The sequence below is a fragment of the Lagenorhynchus albirostris genome, chromosome 9 (assembly GCF_949774975.1).
Source record: "Lagenorhynchus albirostris chromosome 9, mLagAlb1.1, whole genome shotgun sequence".
Taxonomy (NCBI): domain Eukaryota; kingdom Metazoa; phylum Chordata; class Mammalia; order Artiodactyla; family Delphinidae; genus Lagenorhynchus; species Lagenorhynchus albirostris.
In genome coordinates this window covers 8,379,236-8,399,750 of record NC_083103.1, presented here as the reverse complement: position 1 = coordinate 8,399,750, position 20,515 = coordinate 8,379,236, and the positions used below count along the sequence as shown (strand labels likewise).

General features: G+C 39.4%; 1 protein-coding gene across 2 annotated transcripts in view; it reads left to right on the top strand.

Annotated features, from left to right (window-relative positions):
- Window positions 1–20,515, top strand: part of RTN3 (reticulon 3) — a 62,490-nt gene that overhangs the window by 34,437 nt on the left and 7,538 nt on the right. For both annotated transcript variants that reach the window (XM_060158874.1, XM_060158875.1), the window contains one exon: window positions 19,550–19,757. In XM_060158874.1, the coding sequence (XP_060014857.1) occupies window positions 19,550–19,757 (208 nt within the window). The remainder of the gene's footprint in view (window positions 1–19,549; window positions 19,758–20,515) is intronic.

The window sequence follows — 20,515 nt, the reverse complement described above, 5'->3', positions numbered from 1 at the left end:
TGGTACAGCATGGCCCAAGGCCCCAGGTATGCAGAAACACTTATCAGCCAGAACATGCCAAGGGCTCAGAGTTCATCTCCCAGGAGCCAGGCAAAGCCAGTCCTGAAGACAGACCTTTCTTTGGCATGTTCACATTTGAGCATTCCAGAACTGCCAAGTTAATCCTTTCCTTCCCAGTATGTCTTAGCCACATTGCTGAAATGAAAGATAAGGAGAAAACTGACACATGTAAAGGAATGACCATTATAATTAGAACTTACTTCTTACCACTAACCACAGATGCCAGAAGACAGTGAAATAACATCTTTTAAAGTGCCATACGGGGAAAAACGTCAACCGGGATCTCTGTCAAGCAAAAATACCTCGCAAGAATGAAGGCAAAATAAAGACATTTTCAGATAAAAGAAAGCTAAGAGAATCTATCACTAGGAGACCTGTACTACAAGAAACAGTAAAGGAAGTTCTTCAGATTGAAGGGAGTTGATACCAGATAGAAACTTAGACCTTCAGGAAAGAATGAAGAGCATTGAAAATGGTAAATAGCTGAGTAAAAATAAAAGACTTATTTTTTTTCCTCTTCTTTAAAATATGTAAGACTGTTTAAAGGAGAAATTATAATGTGTGCGGAGATTATAATGTTTATTTCATATGACAATTTATAACAAAACACAAGAGTATGTGAATCTATACTAGAGCAGGGGTTCCTACATTTTTTATGGAGTGGTACAATATTTTAAGTAGATTGAAAAGTCAAGGGTGTATGTCTCCCAAGAGGTGGGAGACTTGGTGCAATCACTATGTTAGTGGACTGAAGACTACAATCAGAGTGACAGACTGCATAAAAATTCAAGACCTACTTATATGCTGACTATAAAAGATGTGTATTAAATGTAAAGACACAGGGCTTCCCTGGTGGTGCAGAGGTTGAGAGTCTGCCTGCCAATGCAGGGGACACGGGTTCGTGCCCCGGTCCGGGAAGATCCCACATGCCGTGGAGCGGCTGGGCCCGTGAGCCATGGCCGCTGAGCCTGCACGTCCGGAGCCTGTGCTCCGCAATGGGAGAGGCCACAACAGTGAGAGGCCCGCGTACCGCCAAAAAAAAAAAAAAAATGTGAAGACACAGAACTTGAAAGGAAATGGATGGAAAAAGGTATACCAAGAAATATATGCATGTATGCCATGCAAAAGTAAGCATAAGAAGACAAAGGGTATTACCAGAAGTAAAAAGTGACATGTTATCGTGATAAAAGATATCAAGACGTCTTGACAGTTGTAAATGTATATGTGCCTAATAACAGCTTCAAAATAAATGAAGGAAAAATTGACAGAATTAAAGGGAGGAATAGGGAGTTCTTTAATCATAATTACTGGTTTTAATACCTGTTTCTCAGCAAATGATAAACCAATTACACAGAAACACAAAGATCTGAACAGCACAATCAACCACCTTGGCCTGCATGATACTTATAGAACACTGTGCCCTATAGTGGCATAATACACATTCTTTTCCAGGTGCACAAGGTATACATTCACCAGTATAGACAGTATGCTAGGCCATAAAACAACTCAGTACGTTTAAAAGATTAAGGTCATACAAAATATGTTCTCAGACCATAATGAAATAAAAACTTTAAACAATGAAGATACCTAGGAAAATTCCCAAATATTTGGAAACTAAGCAAGTCACTTTTATATAATCTATAGCTCAAAGAAGAAATCATGAGAAAAAAATTTAAATGTTTTAAACTGAATGACAGTGAAAATACAATATATCAAACTTGTGGAATATAGTGCTGAAAGGGAAATTTATGGTTCTAAGTGCATGTATTAGAAAAGAAAAATATCTGAGTTCAGCGATCTAAGGTTTCAACTTAAGCTGGAAAAAGCAAAGCACATCCAAAGGAAGCAGAAGGGAAGAAAGAATAAAGATAAGAGCAGAAATTAAAGGAATAAAAAACATTAACAAAGCCAAAATTTGGTTCCTGAAAAAGATTAACAAAATTGATTTCTTGACTGATTAAAAAAAAAAAGCAAATACAGATTACCAATATTAAGCATGAAAAGGGGGTTATTTCAGATCCTACAGATATTAAAAGGTCAATAGAATATTATGAACTTTATGCCAACTTAGATGAAACAAATTCCTTGAAAAATACAATTTACCAAAGCTAACACAATTTCTATTAAATCCATTATTAAAAATCTCACCAAAAAAAGTCGAGGCCCAGTGGTTTTACTGGGGAGTTTTTTCAAGCATTTAAGGAAAAAGGAGAGAACACTTTCCAACTCATAGACTAGTATATGTATAGTAATACCAAAACTGGAGAAAGACACTACAAAGAAAATTAGAGACTAGTATTCCTATGGAACATAATAAGATGAGAAATCCTTCACAAAATATTAGCAAATCAAAAAAAAAATGTTAGCAAATCAAATCCAGCACTCTGTCAGATACAGAAAAGGTATTTGAAAAAGCTCAACATCCTTTTCTGACAAAAATTTTCAGCAAACTAGGAATAGAAGGTAATCTCCTCAGTCTAATAAATGATATCTATTGAAAACTATAGCTGACATTATGCTTAATGCCAAAATATTGGACACTTTCCCCTAACACTGGATACAAGGCAAAGATGCTCACCCTCACCATTTGTATTCAGCATTATACTGGAGGTCCTCCCCTTTGAATTAAGACAAGAAATAGAAATAAAAGGAATGACTATTGGAAAAGAAGTTGTTAAGCTGTCTTAATATGCAAATTACATGATTGTGTACATAGAAAATCCTAAAGAATCTACTGATACAAAGCAACTGCTAAGACTAATAAGTGAATTTAATTTAGCAAGTTTACAAGTTTTTAGGTTAATACACAAAACTCAAGTTTCGTTTGTTATATACTAGCAACAAATAATCAGAAAATTTAAAAGTTTTAAAGTTCCATTTACAATAGCACCAAAGCATAAAATAGGAATAAATTTAACCAAAAGAAAAAAATGTGTAAGACCTCTATACTGAAAATTACAAAACTGCAGAGAGAAGCTCAAGAATTGTCTAAGAAGAGAACCATGCTGTGTTCATGGATTGGAAACCTCGATATCGTAAAGAAGTCAGTCCTACCCAAATTCACCTATGGATTCAGTACAGTTCAGAGTCCTAGAAGAATTTTTCAATAGAAATTGACAAGCTCATTCTAAAATTTCTCTGGAAGTACACAGACCCAGCAAATCCAAAGCAATCTTGAAAAAGGGCAAAATTGAGGGCTTAGAATAGTCCAAGACATTATAAAACTCCAGTAATAAAGACTGTGGAACTTGCAAGAGAGTCAACAAGTAGGTCAAAGAAACAGAGAATCCAGAAATAACACATTACCAGAAATTTGGCAACTTAGCACAACTTTACTATCTCACAGTTTTCAAGGGTCAGGAGTCCAGGCACAGGTTAGCTGGATCCTCTGCTCAGGATCTCACCAGGCTGAAATAAAGTGTGATTCTGAAATCACCAGGTGTGAACCAGGGTTGGGATCTCATCTGAGGCTCAGGGTTCTCTTCCAGGCTCACTGATTGTTGGTAGGAGTCACTGGAGGTTGAAGGACCGGATCCCTCTTTTCTGGCTGGCTGGCGGTGGGGCGGGGACCGTGCTCAGCACCAGGAGGCTGCCCTCAGATCCTGGGCTTGCAGCCCTCTCACAACATGGTAGCTTGCTTCTTCAAAGCTGTCAGGAGAATTTCTCTCTAGTCTGCTGCAGGATCTCATATAACTGAAACTTAAACACGAGAGTGACTATCCCATCGTATTCACAGGGTCTGCTCCCATTTGGGGGTAGGAGGAAGTATTATATAAGGCATGTACACCGAGGAGTAAGAGTCTTGGGGCCATCTTAGCATTCTGCCTACCACAATCCCTACTTCATATGATATGCAGAAATGAACTTAAAATGGAACAGTAAAAACTAAAATCATGAAACTTTTAGAAGAAAGCGTAGGAGAATATCTTCATGACTTGGAGATAGGCAAAGGTTTCTTAAGTCACAGAATGCACTAGCCATAAAATAAAGGATCGGTGAGTTAGACTTCATCAGAAGTAAAACTTGCTCATTAAAAGACACCACTAATAGGCAAGCCATTGACTAGGAGAAAGTACTTAACAAAACATGTGTCTGATGAGGGACTAGTATCCAGGAAATATTTAAAACTACATTTCTACAATAAAAGTGCCAACAGCACAATAAAAGAAATTGGGCAGAAAAGATTCTGGCACTTACAAAAGATATACAAATAACCAATAATCCAGTGAAAATGTGTTCAACTTCCCAAGTCTTCACATAGTTAAAATCAAAATAAGTTAATCACTACACATCCACCTGAATGGCTAAAATTAAAGACTGACAACAACTAACTCTCAAACTATTGGTAAGAATGCAAAATAGTACAGATATTTTGGAGAAAGGTTGGCCAGTTTCTTAAGAGAACTAAACATGCATGTGTCCCATGACCTGGCAACTCCACTGCAGAGAAATGAAAACATTCATACAAACACTCGTATATGTTCATAGCAGTTTTATTCATCACAGCTCAAAGCTATTCATCGATAAAGGAGTAGATAACCTGTGGTATAGCTAGTTATCTTTTGATACTTGCAGCAAATACGGGTGAATCTCAGAAATTATGAATAGTGGAAGAAGCAGTACAGAAAGGATTCATACTGCATGATTCCATTTATATGAAATCGTAGAACAAGCAAACTATTCTATGTAGGGAAAAGAACCAGAGCAGAGCAGTGGCTACTTCTTGGCGTGTTGTCTGGGAAAGAACATGAGAAAACTTTTTGGGGTGATGATAATGTTCTGTAGTTTGATAGGGTTACATAGGTGTGAGCATGTGTCCAAACTCAGCGAATGTATTGTATATTTTATTGTATGTAAATCTTATATCAAAAGAAAAACAGTAAATATTGAACTTTGTTAATGATATGCAAGCTGAAGAGCATTTCCTGATATTTGTTATTTACTTTGAAATATATTTTTAAAAATTGGGCTAGTGGATAAGAGAAACAGATACATAAGTAAGCATAGTAAAACATTAATGATCATGATGATGGTTACACAACAATGAATGTACTTAACGTCACTGAACTATATACTTGAAAATGGTTTAGATGGTAAATTTTATGTTATGTATATTTACCACAGTAAAAAAAATTAAAGTAAGACATTGCTAGTATTGAATAAAAATCTAGGTAGTGATTATATGGGTGTTCACTCTAAACGATTTCTAATGTGCTATATGTTGGGAGGAAGTTAAATCTTGGGGGGAATAAGGCAGAGTGGAGAAATGCTGTCCCAGTTACCGACCAGATTCCCATTTTTTCCGTGAGGGAAACAGTAGAGCTCCCAGGAAAATAGAATGAGATCTCAGAAGTCAAGGGTATGTATATTACCTAATACTTCATTTTTAAAATTTCTTTTGCTTATTACTGGTAAAGATTTTAGAGACTATGAGCTGTTTTTTAGAAGAAAACAATTTTATCACTTATTACGATAGTCTGAAACCATGTCACTTATCTGCCTTACTTAACAAACTGTCAAAGAAGCATACAAGTCCAAGTGTATTGTAACCATAGGAGAAGTGTCATGTTACCAATAACAAGACTAGCATCGGAAGATTGAATTAGAAATAAATGTGTGCAAAGGGCATAAAATCACTTTTTTAAGTTTGGGCTTTCACAGTTATTAGCAATTAACGTGTTTTGTTTAATTTTAGATTGGATCTGGTTATCTTCTGCAGACTTAAGTGTAGACTTTCTTAGTTGGAGAATTAAGTAGTTGTGAAACGTGCAAATAACCAACTGTACCTAGAAAAAAAAAAAGGGTAGAAAACTAAAGCCAGAGTTTTGTGCCTTTATCCTTTCCATCATGATTCAGCACTGCATTTATTATCTTTATATATTCTTTAGATAACTTAGTTCAAAAGTTCACATATTCAGATCCACCTAGTTATTCTTTTGGGCAAGGGTAGTCAAGGCCATTTTGTCTTCTGTGCTTTTAAAATCTGAAATTGAAAGCAAGTGGGGTTGTTAGGTTATTTTAATGAATGAAAAACTTTTTTCTTGACCGTCTTTGAGAAGAATGCTAGCTTGAAAGGGGTTCCTACAAATTTCTTTGGCCTGCTGCCAGGTGCATCCGTGGCCAAAAGCATGTATGTTTGTCTTTGACGGTGACAGTTTTGTATTTTTTCAGTGATCCTTCTGTGCCATTTTGAGTGGAGTGTCTTTGGTAAGCATAAATCTGTAGTAGAGCAGACTATTAACCCATTTCAGCAGCCACAGAATTTGGATCTGAGTTTATAAACACATTATCCACAATGTCTTTTGCAACTCAAAAAGTGGCTTCACTTATTATGAACTATTAATGCAAAAGTGACCAAAGAAAAGAACTAATCAATGTGAAAATGTCTGCATACTTTTCTTTACATGAGTAAAGAACTGCCCATTTCCATTGGGCAGTTCATATAAAAAACTGAACTGCCCATTTCCATTACTGAACAGTTTCCCTTTTGTGGTCATAAATCCTTTTTTTTTTTTTCTTTTAGCTCTTTCAGTTACATTTAAATCTTAGAGATGTATATTTACAAATTTTGTAAAATTAGTGCACAGAAGATAGAACATGTTGTATGGATCCTTAGTTGGTGATTTATTCTTGAAAATGAAAAAGATGATAGACTACTAAAGGTTTACCTTGAAATTTCTTGCACATTTATTCCTTTTCAGAATAAGCATTTGAGGAGCCTTTCTTTTCTTCGAGGTGTATACTTGGGAGAGTGAAGTTTGAGAATGGCTTTGGGAATGGTTGAAGTTGTCATGAAACCAAGAGATTTCCCCAGATTTAGGAATGAAAATCAATGGTGCTGCTGTTCTTTGAATTGGCAGGAACCAATTTTTTTCCCTCTGCCTTGAGATTACCTTTGGATGTGTTAGTGCCCTCTTTTGGTGTAAGAACAGTACTGCATCCTTAAATAATAACGGGCAAGAGATAGACATCCTTAAAAGTTTTTAAAATAAAAAGTATGCTCACATTATAGAAGATTTGGAAAATAAAAGGAAGGAAGGAATCAGTCATCATTCTACCAGCAATATAAACACTCTTGGTGAATACATACATTCATTGTCAGATGCTTCATCTGCCATTAGCAAAATAATTAAGGTAACTGAGAAATTATTGACTTTACTTACATAAATGTATACAGAGAAGCTGTATTATATATTGAAATGGATTCTAAGAAATACTTAGTACAGCACAAGACTTTAAACGTGTTGAAACATAATTAGAAACAAGGGTCTTTCAAATGAAAATAAATTTTAGGTCATGTGATAACAATGGTAAAGTTATAACTGAAAAGTAAGGAAAACACTGACTTTGCACTTCTGAGAACTTTTGGCTTTCGTTTTTTTTTTCTAGTACCCATTGAACTAGCTTGGGTCGGTACTCAGGACTGTGGAAGAGGCTAGCCAAAGCTACTTCTGTCTCTGTCGGGTAGTGTACTAGAGTGGCGGTTTGTTAGCCCAGTGGTTCTCAATTAAGATCTTTTCCTGTGGGTAGATTCAAGGAGGTAGACTTTGTCAGGCCACGGTGTTTGAATGTGGAGGGTCAGGGAGAAGGAGTGGTGAGCCCTGTTTCCGTAACTCTGTCTTGGGTTACTGCATGGAGGGTAGAATAAATGGGGTTTGAGGTGTTATGAGGTGCTTCTAAGTGATGTCTTCTGTTTCCACCTCCATGTCAAAATCTCCTGAATCTATGCTAGTCCAGCCTGCCCTGTAGGCCCACCTGTCATCTTGCATTTACCTCCTGGCCCCCTGCCTCCCTCTAACCTTTTACAGGCCATTCTCTTTATTTAATCATAGTGCTGACAGTGCAACTTCTTTTTCATTGGAAATTTTATGTGGAAGCTTGGTATGTAAAATAGATCAAAGGAGCTGATTTGGTTGAAAGGGTCCCTAGTAATCCCCCAATCTTAATTTCTTTTTTTTTTTTTTTTTTTTTTTTTTTGCGGTACGCAGGCCTCTCCCGCCACGGAGCACAGGCTCCGGACGCGCAGGCCCAGCGGCCATGGCTCATGGGCCCAGCCGCTCCGCGGCACGTGGGATCCTCCCGGACTGGGGCACGAACCCGCGTCCCCCGCATCAGCAGGCAGACCCCCAACCACTGCGCCACCAGGGAAGGCCCCCAATCTTAATTTCTTAGTATCATAGCAACAAAGAGGAAAGGAAAAAAACTTTAATTCTCTGTAGCAGATTTTAACTTTAGTTCTTCAATTTTCCATTTTAATTGTAGCAGGAATTAGCAGTCAAATGAATAATAATAGCTGACGTTGGTAATACTACCTAATCAATAGTGTTCTGAGTGCTTCTACAGATTAACCCATTTAATGCAGGCAACGTCCCTAAAATCCAGATACTGTATGATTCCATTTTGCAAATGAGGAACCCAAGGCACAGAGAGGTTAAGTGTCTTGCTCAGAATCACACAGCTAGTAAATAGAAGAGGATGTAAACCCAGGCAGTCTGGAGCAGAGTTTGTTCTTTGCTGTACTGATTCTGAAGCTGGGGATAAAGCAAAAAAAACCCAAAAAAACTTTATTGAGGTATAATTGCTATGTATACACCCGTGAAACTATCACCACAATCAAGATGATGAACATCTCCATCACACAAAAATTTCATCGCTCCCTTTTTTTTTTTTTTTTTTGCGGTACGCGGGCCTCTCACTGTTGTGGCCTCTCCCGTCGCGGAGCACAGGCTGCAGACGCGCAGGCTCAGCGGCCATGGCTCACGGGCCCAGCCGCTCCGCGGCATGTGGGATCTTCCTGGACCGGGGCACGAACCCGTGTCCCCCGCATCGGCAGGCGGACTCTCAGTCACTGCGCCACCAGGGAAGCCCTCATTGCTCCCTTTTTAAATCTCTCCCTCCTGTCAGACAACCATGGATCTGCCTGCTGTCACTAGATTGGTTTGCATTTTCTAGAATTTTATATATATGGAAACATAAAATATGTGTACTTTTTTTTTATCTGGCTTCTTTAACTCAACCTAATTTTTTTGAGATTCATGCATGTTGATGAGTGTATTACTGAGTGGTTTTCCATTGTATGGATATACCATTTGTTGACAGACATTTGGGTTATTTTCAATTTTTGCTGAATTTTTGATTTTCAGTTTTGCTTATTTATTTTACAAATAAAGCTGCTATGAACATTCATGTCTTTATATGGACACAATGTATTCTTTTCTCGGGTAAACAAGTGAAATGGCTGGATCATAGGATAGTTGTAGTTAACTTTGTAAGAAACCGCCGAATTCTTTTTCCCAAAGTGGTTTGCATTAGTTTATATTCCAGCCGGCCGTGTATGAGAGTTGCGGTTCTTCCATGTCCTCACCAGCATTTGGTATGGTCAGTCTTTTTATGTTGTTTTTGTTTGTTTGTTTTTGTTTTTTCTTTTGCGGTACGCGGGCCTCTCACTGTTGTGGCCTCTGCCGTTGCGGAGCACAGGCTCCGGACGCGCAGGCTCAGCGGCCATGGCTCACGGGCCCAGCCGCTCCGTGGCATGTGGGATCTTCCCGGACCAGGGCACAAACCCATGTCCCCTGCATCGGCAGGCGGACTCTCAACCACTGCGCCACCAGGGAAGTCCTGGTATGGTCAGTCTTTTAACACTAGACATTGTGCCAGGTACATAGTAGGCTCTCATTGTGGTTTTAATGTGCATTTCCCTAATGACTAATGGTGGTAAGCATCTATTCATGTGTTTACTTGCTATCCATATATCTTCTTTGATGAAAAGTCTGTTCAAATTTTGACTAGTTTTTATTGTGTTTGTTTTTGAGAACGGGTGTGTGTGTGTATGTGTTTATACACATTCTGGATACAAGTTGTTTATCAGATACATTCTTTGCAAATACTTTCTCCAGTCTGTGGCTTATCTTTTTATTCTTTTAACAGTGTCCTTCAAAAAGAGCGGAAGTTTTTAATTTTGATGAAATACAGTTTTTCAGTGTTTTCTGTTATGTATCAAATGTTTATTGTTGTATAGAAGAAATTTTTCCCAATTCCAAGGTCACAGAGATTTTTGTTTGTTTTCTTCTAGTAGTTATATAGTACTGGGTTTACATTTAAGTCTGTGATTCTTGTGTGTTAATGTTTACATGTCATGTGAGGTGTTGATAAAAGTTTGGGGATTTTTGCATATGTATATTCTGTTGCTCTGGTACCATTTGTCGAAGACTCTCATTTCTCCCCTGAATTGACTTTGCCACTTTGTCAAAAAATAGTTTGTCCGTATATGTGCGGGCCTGTTTGTGGACTTTGTATACAGTGTCATTGCTCTGTTGCCTGTCTTTAAGCCAATACTACACCATCTTGATAATGGTGGCTTTATATTACCCTTGAAATCAGACAGTGTTAAGTCCTTCAACTTTGTTCTTCTTCACAGTTGTTTTGGCTCTTCTAGGTCCTTCGTATTTCCATAGGAATTTTAAAATCAGTTTGTCTATTTCTATTTTAAAAAGCCTACTGGAATTACTTAGAATTATAGATAAGTTGACACCTTAGCAATTTTGAGTCTTTTAACCCCTGAAAACAATACAGCTTTCCATTAATTTAGGTCTTCAACTGTTTCTCTTAGCAGTATTTTATAGATTTCAGTGTACAGGTCTTATACATCTTTTGTTAGATTTATGCCTAAGTATTTCATATTTTCATGCTATTGTAAATGGTGTTTTTAGCTCAGTTTCTTATTGGTTAATACTAATATATGGAAATATAGTTAATTTTGTGTCCTGCGACCTTGCTAAAACTTATTACCTTTTTTGTAGATTCTGTCAGATTTTCTACATAGGCAGTCAGGCCATCTGTGAATAATGACAGTTTTACTTCTTCCTTTCCAGTTTGATGCCTTTTAATTTATTGTTCTTGATTTACTGCACTGGCTAAAACCTCTAATACAATGTTCAATAGAAGTAGTAAGAGAGAATATCCTTGCCTTCTTTCATTAAATATGATGTTAGCTCTACGTTTCTTGTAGATTACCTTTATCAAGTTGAAGAGATTCCCTTCTGTCACCTAGTTTGCTGAGAGGTTTTATCAAAAGGGATATTGGATTTTGTTTTTCTGTGTGTTTTGAGACAATCATATGGTTCTTCTTCTTTAGTTTGTTGATAGATGAATTATATTGACTGATTTATGAATGCTAAACCAGTCTTGCATTTTTGCAGAAAGACACTTGGTCATGATATACTCTTTTTACATATTGTTGGGTTGCATTTGCTGAATTTTTGTTAAGAATTTTTACATCTATGTCCATGAGCAATATTGGTCTATAGCTTTCTTTTCCTGTAATGTCTTCGTCTAGTTTTGGAATCAGGGTAATGCTGGCCTTATAAAATGTGTTGGTAAACATTACCTTCTCTTCATTATCATGGAAGAATTGTGTAGAATTGCTATTATTTCTTGTTCGGTGTTTGGCAGAATTCCCCTGGAGTTTTCTGAATGGGAAGTATTTTATCTATAAGTTTTGTTTCTGTAATAGATATGGGACTATTCAGTTTATTTATTTCTTGAGTGAGCTTTGATAGTCTGTGTCCTCTTCATGTAACATGTCTAGTTTATTGGCATAACATTGATCATAATATTTCCTTATCCTTTTAATGTCTTTAGAATCTGTAGTGATGTCACCTCTCTGATTCCTGATATTGGCAATTTGTGTATTCTTGCACTTTTTTTTGACCAGTCTAGCTAGAGTTTTATCTATTTTATTGATATTCTCAAAGAACTTTGATTTCATTGTTTTCTCTGTTGTTTTTCTGTTATCTGTTCATTGAGATCTGCTCTGGTTTTTACTCTTTCCTTCCTTCTGTTTACTTGGCGTTCAAGTTGTTCTTTCTCTAGTTTTTTAAGGTTGAAACTGAGATTACTGATTTCTCATCTTTTCTAATATAGGCACTTGGCTGGATCTCACTGGTTTTGATTTTCATTCAGTTCCGAATACTCAGTAATTTCCCTGTTGATTTTTTTCTTTGGTCTGTGAGTTGTTTAGAAGCGTATTTAGTTTATACAAAGTTTAATATTGGTTTTCCCAGTATCTTTCTGTTATTGTTTCTAATGGAATTACGTTATAGTCAGAAAACATGAAAGTGTCTTGAATCCTTTTCAAGACCCAGAATTTAGTGTATCTTGGTAAATGTTCCACATGTATTTGAAAAGAATGTATATTCTGCTGTTATTGTGTGGAGTGTTCTTTCAAATGTCAAGAAGGTCAAATTGGTTAATAGCATTCAAGTCTTAGATTCTTATTGATTTTCTGTCTACTTATTCTGCCAGTTATTGAGAGAGGTGTTGAAATCCCTGACTATAATTGCAGGTTTGTCTGTTTGTTTTTTGTTTTTGTTTTTGTTTTTTTGCGGTACAAGGGCCTCTCACTGTTGTGGCCTCTCCCGTCGTTGCGGAGCACAGGCTCCGGACGCGCAGGCTCAGTGGCCATGGCTCACGGGCCCAGCCGCTCCGCGGCATGTGGGATCTTCCTGGACCGGGGCACGAACCCGTGTCCCCTGCATCGGCAGGCGGACTCTCAACCACTGCGCCACCAGGGAAGCCCTGTGTGTTTGTTTTTTTAACACCTGTATTGAGATATAATTCACATACTATACAATTCATCCATTAAAGTGTACAGCTAAATGGTTTTCTGCCACCACTATCCAATTTTAGAACATTTAGTCCCCCCACAAAAAAGTGATTCCTAATACCTGTTAGCAATCACTCCCCATTTCCCATCACCACCACCACAACCCTAAACAACCACTCATCTACTTTCTCTCTACAGATTTGCATATTCTAGATGTTTTCTATAAAAGGAATCATACAATGTGTGGTCTCTTGTAATCAGCGTCTCACACTTGGCCTGATGTTTTCACGTTTTGTCTGTGTTGTAATATGCAGCATCAGAACTTTATTCCTTTTTATTGACAAGTAATTATTGCATTGAATGGATATACTACATTTTATTTGTCCATTCATCAGTTAATGGGTGTTTAGATTGTTCCCACTTTTTCCCTGTTGTGAATAACGCTTCTGTGAACATTGGCGTACCCAGATTTTTGTGTTGTATGTTTTTATTTCTCTTGGCCATTTGCTTAAGAGTGGAATTCCTGGGTCATATAATAACTCTATGTTTAACTTTTGAGGAACTGCTAAATTGTTTTCCAAAGCGGCTGCACCATTTTTCATTCCCACTAGGAATGCATGAGGTTTCTAATTTCTCCACATCCTTGCCAATATTTGTTATTGTACTTTTTATTATAGCCATTCTAGTGGGTTCACCATGGTTTTGATTTGCATCTCCCTAATGACTAATGATGTTAAGCCTCTTTTTATGTGCTTACTGGCCATTTGTATATCTTTGGAATGTCTATTTGGGTCCTTTCTCTCTTTTTTTTTTAACATCTTTACTGGAGTATAATTGCTTTACATTGTTGCCTTGGTTTCTGCTGTATAACAAAGTGCATCAGTTATACGTATACTTACATCCCCGTATCCCCTCCCTCTTGTGTCTTCTCATTTTTATTATGTTTATTTTTTTCATTTAGGCTGTTCTTTTTATTATTGAGTTATAATTCTTTATTCTTATATATATATTGGACACAAATACCTTATCAGATAAGTAATTTGCAAATATATTCTCTCATTCTATGAGGTTTCTTGTCATTTTCTTGGTACTACTTATAGCACAAAGGTTTTTAATTTTGATATAATCCAATTTATCTATTTTTTCTTTTGTCATTTGTGCTTTTGGTATCATATCTGAGGAACCATTGCCTAATCCAAGATCAGAAAGATGTGCTCCTGTGTTTTCTTCTAAGAGTTTCGTTTTTTTTTTTTTTTTGCGGTACGCGGGCCTCTCACTGCTGTGGCCTCTCCCGTTGCAGAGCACAGGCTCCGGACACGCAGGCTCAGTGGCCATGGCTCACGGGCCCAGCCGCTCCGCGGCATGTGGGATCTTCCCAGACCAGGGCACGAACCTGTGTCCCCTGCATCGGCAGGCGGACTCTCAACCACTGCGCCACCAGGGAAGCCCTCTTCTAAGAGTTTTAAGACACTTTCTCAATTTTCTGAAACAACCATTTCATATCTTTTTCTCTCTCCATAAACCATCTTCACCCCCCCTGCCCTCTTCCAGCTGATGACCTCAGCTCCCTTTTGTTGAGAAAATAAAAACATTCAGACAGGAGTCCCTCCTCTTCCATTCTTCAGATCCGTGAATGGGCCTGTGTCTGTGTCTCTGCATCCTCTTCACTACGTTACTCTAACCAGGATCAGTCCCTTCACCTGGCCTCTGGATCTCCATCCCTCCTTTCTCCTGGACTTCACTGCTTCTGCTCCCTATCTTCAGTCTCCCTTGCTTGTGACTGCATAGAAGCGTGCTCTCGTGTTTCCCGTATGTTAAACCATCCCTTGGCTCTGAATGTCTCCACTCCCCTTCACAGCCAGGCTTCTTAGGCATCTTCTCTCACACTGCCTCCATGCCTCACCACTGATTCCTCTTCAGCCCCCGCCAGCTGTTCACTGAACAGCTTTGATCAGATCTCCAACTATCTCCATATTACTAAGTCCAGAATCGCTTTTTTCCTTATACAACCTCAGCAGAATTGGTATTCAGCCTCAGCAGAATTGGCCCGTTTCCACATCCTTCTCCACAAAGCACTCCTTTCTCAGCTTCTGTGATGCCATACATACTCTCCTAGTTAGCCCCTGCTTCCTTGGTTATTTCCTCTGTTTCCTTTCTCTAGTTCCTCTACTTTTACTCAGCTACTAAATATCGGAGTACCTCAGAATTAAGACTGGGCCTTCTTCCCTATCAGTACTACGTAACCTCTTCCATTTCTGTGACTTCCTTTTTTTTTTTTTTGCGTAGTTGGCAGTCCATGACTCTTAATATTATTTGTGTGCTGATGATTTCCAAATGTGTATCTCCAGCTCAGACGTGTCCTGTTTGCTTCCCACTGGTAGATCTAACCACCTTCTTTATGGATGTCTCTAGACATCCATCCCAAAACTAACATGGCCTATACTCCGCTCTTTCTCATCTCAGTAAATGACACCACATCCATCCATTTGCTCAGGCCCCAAAACTAGGTCTCATCCATATTTCTTTCCCCCATCACCTCCCATATCCAGTTCATCACCAAGTTCTGTCTGTTCTGCCTCCAAAGTATAGCCTGTCCACTCTGCTCCATCCTAACCTAATCTAAATGACAGTCATTTCTTATTTGAAGCCTGGTGTTAGCCTCCTAGGGAGTCTCTCTGCCTGTACTCTTGCCCCATCCCAATCCATTTTCTATACAGCAGTAAAAGTGTTCCTCTTTTTAAAATATATCATGTTGGAACTTCCCTGGTGGCGCAGTGGTTAAGAATCCGCCTGTCAATGCAGGGGACACGGGTTCAAGCCCTGGTCTGGGAAGATCCCACATGCCGTGGAGCAACTAAGCCCCTGCGCCACAACTACTGAGCCTGTGCTCTAGAGCCCTCGAGCCACAACTGCTGAGCCCGCATGCCTAGAGCCCGAGCCCGTGCTCCACAAAAAGAGAAGCCACCGCAATGAGAAGCCCACGCACCACAAGGAAGAGTAGCTCCCACTTGCCTCGACTAGAGAAAGTCCGTGCACAGCAACGAAGACCCAATGCAGCCAAAAATAAATAAATTAAATTAAAAAAAATATATATATATATATATAAAATGTTATTCCCCTGCTTGACATTTTTTAGTGACTTCCCATTTCACGTGAGGTAAAGTCCAAGCTCCTTACTTTGCTCTGTGAAAATACTCCATGATCTAGTCCCTGCCAGTCTCTCCAGCCTTATTTCACACCGCTCTCCCCTTCACTCACTACATACCATCTACACTGGCCTTCTGTCCTCCCCTAAGGAATGCCAAAGCCCACCACCACCATCCCCAAGAGCCTGTGCACATGAATCTTCTAGCCTAGAATACCCTTCCCCTGGCTTTTTTGCATGGCCTGCTTCTTACCCTTCATGTCTCACCTTTAGTGTCGACTCCTCAGAGAGGCTTTTCCTGACCACTCTACCTACAGTAGTGCATGTGTGCACACACATTACTCTCATCATAGCACAATGGGTTTATATTCTTACAGGCCTCGGTTACAAGTGACATGTATCTTGTTTGTTATTCATTGCTTCTCTTCCCCACTGGAATGTGAGTAAGGACCTTGTTTGCTTTGTTTACTGTTGTGTTGTATTCCCAGTTCCTAGCACTTGCCTGGCACGTGGTAGCCACTAAATTAAAGCTTACTGAAAGAGAGAAGGATGGGAAAGGAAGGAAAGAAAACACGTTAAAAATAAGGAATTTCCTTAAAAAGTCTTACACTGACGTAGTAAGAGCAGTTGAATAAAAGTAGAAGAGAAGGGCTTCCCTGGTGGCGCAGTGGTTGAGAGTCCACCTGCCGATGCAGGGGACACGGGTTCGTGTCCCGGTCTGGGAAGATCCCACATGCCGCGGAGCGGCTGGGCCCGTGAGCCCTGGCCGCTGAGCCTGCACGTCCAGAGCCTGTGCTCCACGACGGGAGAGGCCACAACAGTGAGAGGCCCGCGTACCGCAAAAAAAAAAAAAAAAAAAAGTAGAAGAGAAAACATTTCACGGAATCGAACCATTGCAGCCTCTTGCTGGTTTCCTGGTTATGAAATAAACACTAAACCTAAGTCTAGTGGCTTCACATTTTAAACTTTCGGCATCTGTCTCCTTTCTTGCTTTTCCTACGTGTGTTTCATCCTCCTAACTCTCCCTCAATGTTTGCAGACTATGCCTGTTTCCTTTGTTTGATATTGTGTTCTCAGAATCCTTGGTCCACTGTACTTGCTAGGAGTTAGGTGCAGAAACTTGACTAGTTTGAGAGGGGTTATCAGAAAACAAATGAAAGTTGTGATTATGCCATCTCTTGGTCATTAGCTTAGTTTAGCTCATGTTTAAGGATTCAGCAACAGCTATGAAGAGCCTGCTGTGGATAAATAAAGTGACAAGTGCTCTGACGAAAAATAAGACAGAATGAGGAGATAGATGAGTGATAGAGAATGAGGAGGAGAGGATGTGAGATAGGGTGGGCAGCCTCTGAGGCGGTATCCCATGCACCAGGACCTGAATGGGGTGAAGGAGCAAATTGTGGGAAGTTGTGGTCAAAGAGCATCCCAGAGGTTTGTTGTGTTGAACCATCTTTTCCCAACTTTCCCTCTGTTATCCCCCTTCTAATCAGGATGTTCCTGCTTCTAGCCCACACCACAATTCTACCGTTGTTTTTAAGGCCGAGCCCAGGGCCTTCCATACTGTTATGCAGCTTGTATACTGCACACCTATAGGGGGCACCAGTCACATGTGTTATCATTGTAGGTTTGACTGTTTCGTCACGGTTTTCCAGCAGATGGCAGTAAAGTTCACGAGGAAGGGTGGCTTTTTCTAATTTGCACAAAGGTAGATTTGCATTTAGGCTAACGTTTTTATGCCTTTTTCCTTCTCTAATACATTAAGGTCTTTTTCTTTCTAGGCCCAGCCTTATCCTCTAAGCTTTTCTCTTTCTGTCCTTCTTTCAAATATTTCAAACTTAAAGAATTGTAAGCACAGTAAGAAAAACTCCCATATAACCTTTGCTCTAGTTCACCAGTTGTTAACATTTGACCACTTTTGCTTTCACTCCCTCCCTCTCTCTATAGAACATGTTTTTTCCTGAACCATTTAAGAACTGCTTGCAAATGTCCTTCCCCTTTATCCCTAAATATTTTGGAGTATGTTTCCTTCAAACAGAAATTGTTTGGAATTGTTTTGTGTAGCCACAGTATATTTATTGAATTTAGGAAATTCAACATTGATACAGTACTTTTATCAGTTATATAGTGTACATTCAATTTTTTTCACTTGTCCCAGCAATGTTCTTTATAGCTGTTTTTACCCCCTTATCCAGTCTATGATCACAGTTTGCATTTATGTGTTGTCAAGTCTCTTTACTCTCCTTTTTTTTTTTTATGTTAGAGCTTTTTTTTTTTTTTTTTTTTTTTTTTGCGGTACGCGGGCCTCTCACTGCTGTGGCCTCTTCCGTTGCGGAGCACAGGCTCCGGACGCGCAGGCTCAGCGGCCATGGCTGACAGGCCTAGCCGCTCCGCGGCATGTGGGATCTTCCCGGACCAGGGCACGAACCCGTGTCCCCTGCGTCGGCAGGCGGACTCTCAACCACTGAGCCACCAGGGAAGCCCTCTTTACTCTCCTTTAATCTGAAAAAGTTCTTCAGCTTTTTCTTGTCTTTCATACCGCTGATATTTTTGAAGCATACTGGTCAATTGTTCTGTAGACTTTTCTCAAACTGGTTTTATCTGGTGCTTTCTCATTAGATTCAGGTAATATGGTTTGGCAAGAATACCATTGAAGTGATGTGCCATTCTCAGGGCATTACATCAAGAGGCACATGGTATCTGTTTGTTCCACTAATAAGCATTCTGTGTTGAAACTGTTCTTGTAGCCATATGAACTGTGACATACATATATGGATTATAGTTAAAATTTGAGTGTTTACCATGTGTTGTGTACAGTGCTAATAAGCATTCTGCATACATTAGCTTTATATGTTCCTTAAAACGACTCTAAGAAATAGATGTCACTTTCTTCATTTTATAAATGAGAAAACAAAGGTTTAGAAGGGTTAATTAAGGTAACATGGCTAAAAATTACCAGAATTCAAACTCCTGTCTCTCCAATTCCAAAGTCCTTACTGTTCTTTAAAAGCAAAGAGTAGCACAGAAGAAACTTGCATAGGGCTATTAGTGTTGAAGTTAGACTTCACGGATTGAAATTCAAATGTTGTGTCATTGCTAGATTGGAGGTAATTGCTAGCCCTCACACTTGGAGTTTTTGAGGTGTCTTTAAGGAGAAGAACTTAGATTTTTCCAGTTTGGATTTCCCAACCATAAGACCCACTTGCCTGAGACAGTCTTGGTTTATACCTGTTTCCTAAGTTATTAACAGTGTCCCCATTCATTTTCAAAAGTATCATCGTTTAGTAATTATATGGTCCCCTACCCAAAATCCTTCCTTGAGTTCTCTTCAGATCAACATAGAGACTGGTGTTTCATGGTAACCAACACTAACAGAACTTGGTATGTTTTTATAAGCATGGTTTGCTTAATTTAGTCAACAGCAAGATTTTCCCACAGTTGCTCTACTGAAACATTTAAAGTAAATGATGTTTTACCCCATCGTACTTCAGTAGCCACGACTAAAGAGTCAGTTTCTAAGTTTCTGTAAACCTGTCCAGAAACCAAAGGTACCTTTGGCAGTGTGAATCATCATCCCTGATGTAATTTGATTTTCATTTATCATTGTCTTCAGGCGGGGGTGCACCTGTAATTGAACGCAAGGGTAATGCTTCTCCAGTGTGCAGGACACAGCCAGGGAGAACAGTCCTAGCCTTGTGGCTCATGGGTGTTCATATAACTTATGATCCGTTTTCCTTTGGCAGTGCACGACTTAATTTTCTGGCGAGATGTGAAGAAGACTGGGTTTGTCTTTGGCACCACACTGATCGTGCTGCTCTCCCTGGCAGCTTTCAGTGTCATCAGCGTGGTTTCTTACCTCATCCTTGCTCTTCTGTCTGTCACCATCATCTTCAGGGTCTACAAGTCTGTCATCCAAGCTGTACAGAAGTCAGAAGAAGGCCATCCATTCAAGTGAGTTGAAGTATCACCAGTAACACTCTACAATTTAGGGAAGGGGTTCACTGAGGCTGGGCAGATCTAAGTGAGACCTGATTAAAAATCAAGAATTATAGGGCCTAATGCAGCCGATCGGTGGCATGAAGCATCAGCTTGAGACCACCTTGTGAAGTGAACACGTTGGGAGCCAGGGACTTTTTCACAAGCTAGAGGCTCACCACAAAGGACTGTCTGAATTCCTGAGCAGGGTCGGTAGGGAAAGCAGAGCATCTAGGACAGCACTCAGATGGGGTCCCAAGTACATGTTTAAGCCGCCACGTAGTTAACTCTTAAAACAGCCTTGAAATCTCGGTGTTGAGGCTGCATTCTTGGTGATACCAGAACTCTGTGTGTTTACTCTTGGTTTTATTACTGATTTCCTTCCTGTCTCTCCTTTAGTTTCCTTAATACCAGGGGCAGGTCTTGATTAAGTCGGGAGGTCATGCATTTCTAGAATCCAGTTGCTAACCTTTCCTACTGTGCTATGACTTTAACAAATGTTTTCCTCACGCTTTTCCTCTTGAAAGTCTTAGACCATAAAAACTTTAACATCAGCAAATGACAGGGTTTTTTTGTTTGTTTGTTAGTTTTTAATTTACTTTCAAAATGACAGTTTTTTAAAACCCCTTCTCATGGAAAAAGAAACACTTCTGTGATCTCTCAGAACTCTGACAGAACAGGTGTCTGGCTGCCGCGCTGGTCCTTGTATTTTCTCCTGGTGAGAATAGAAGCGA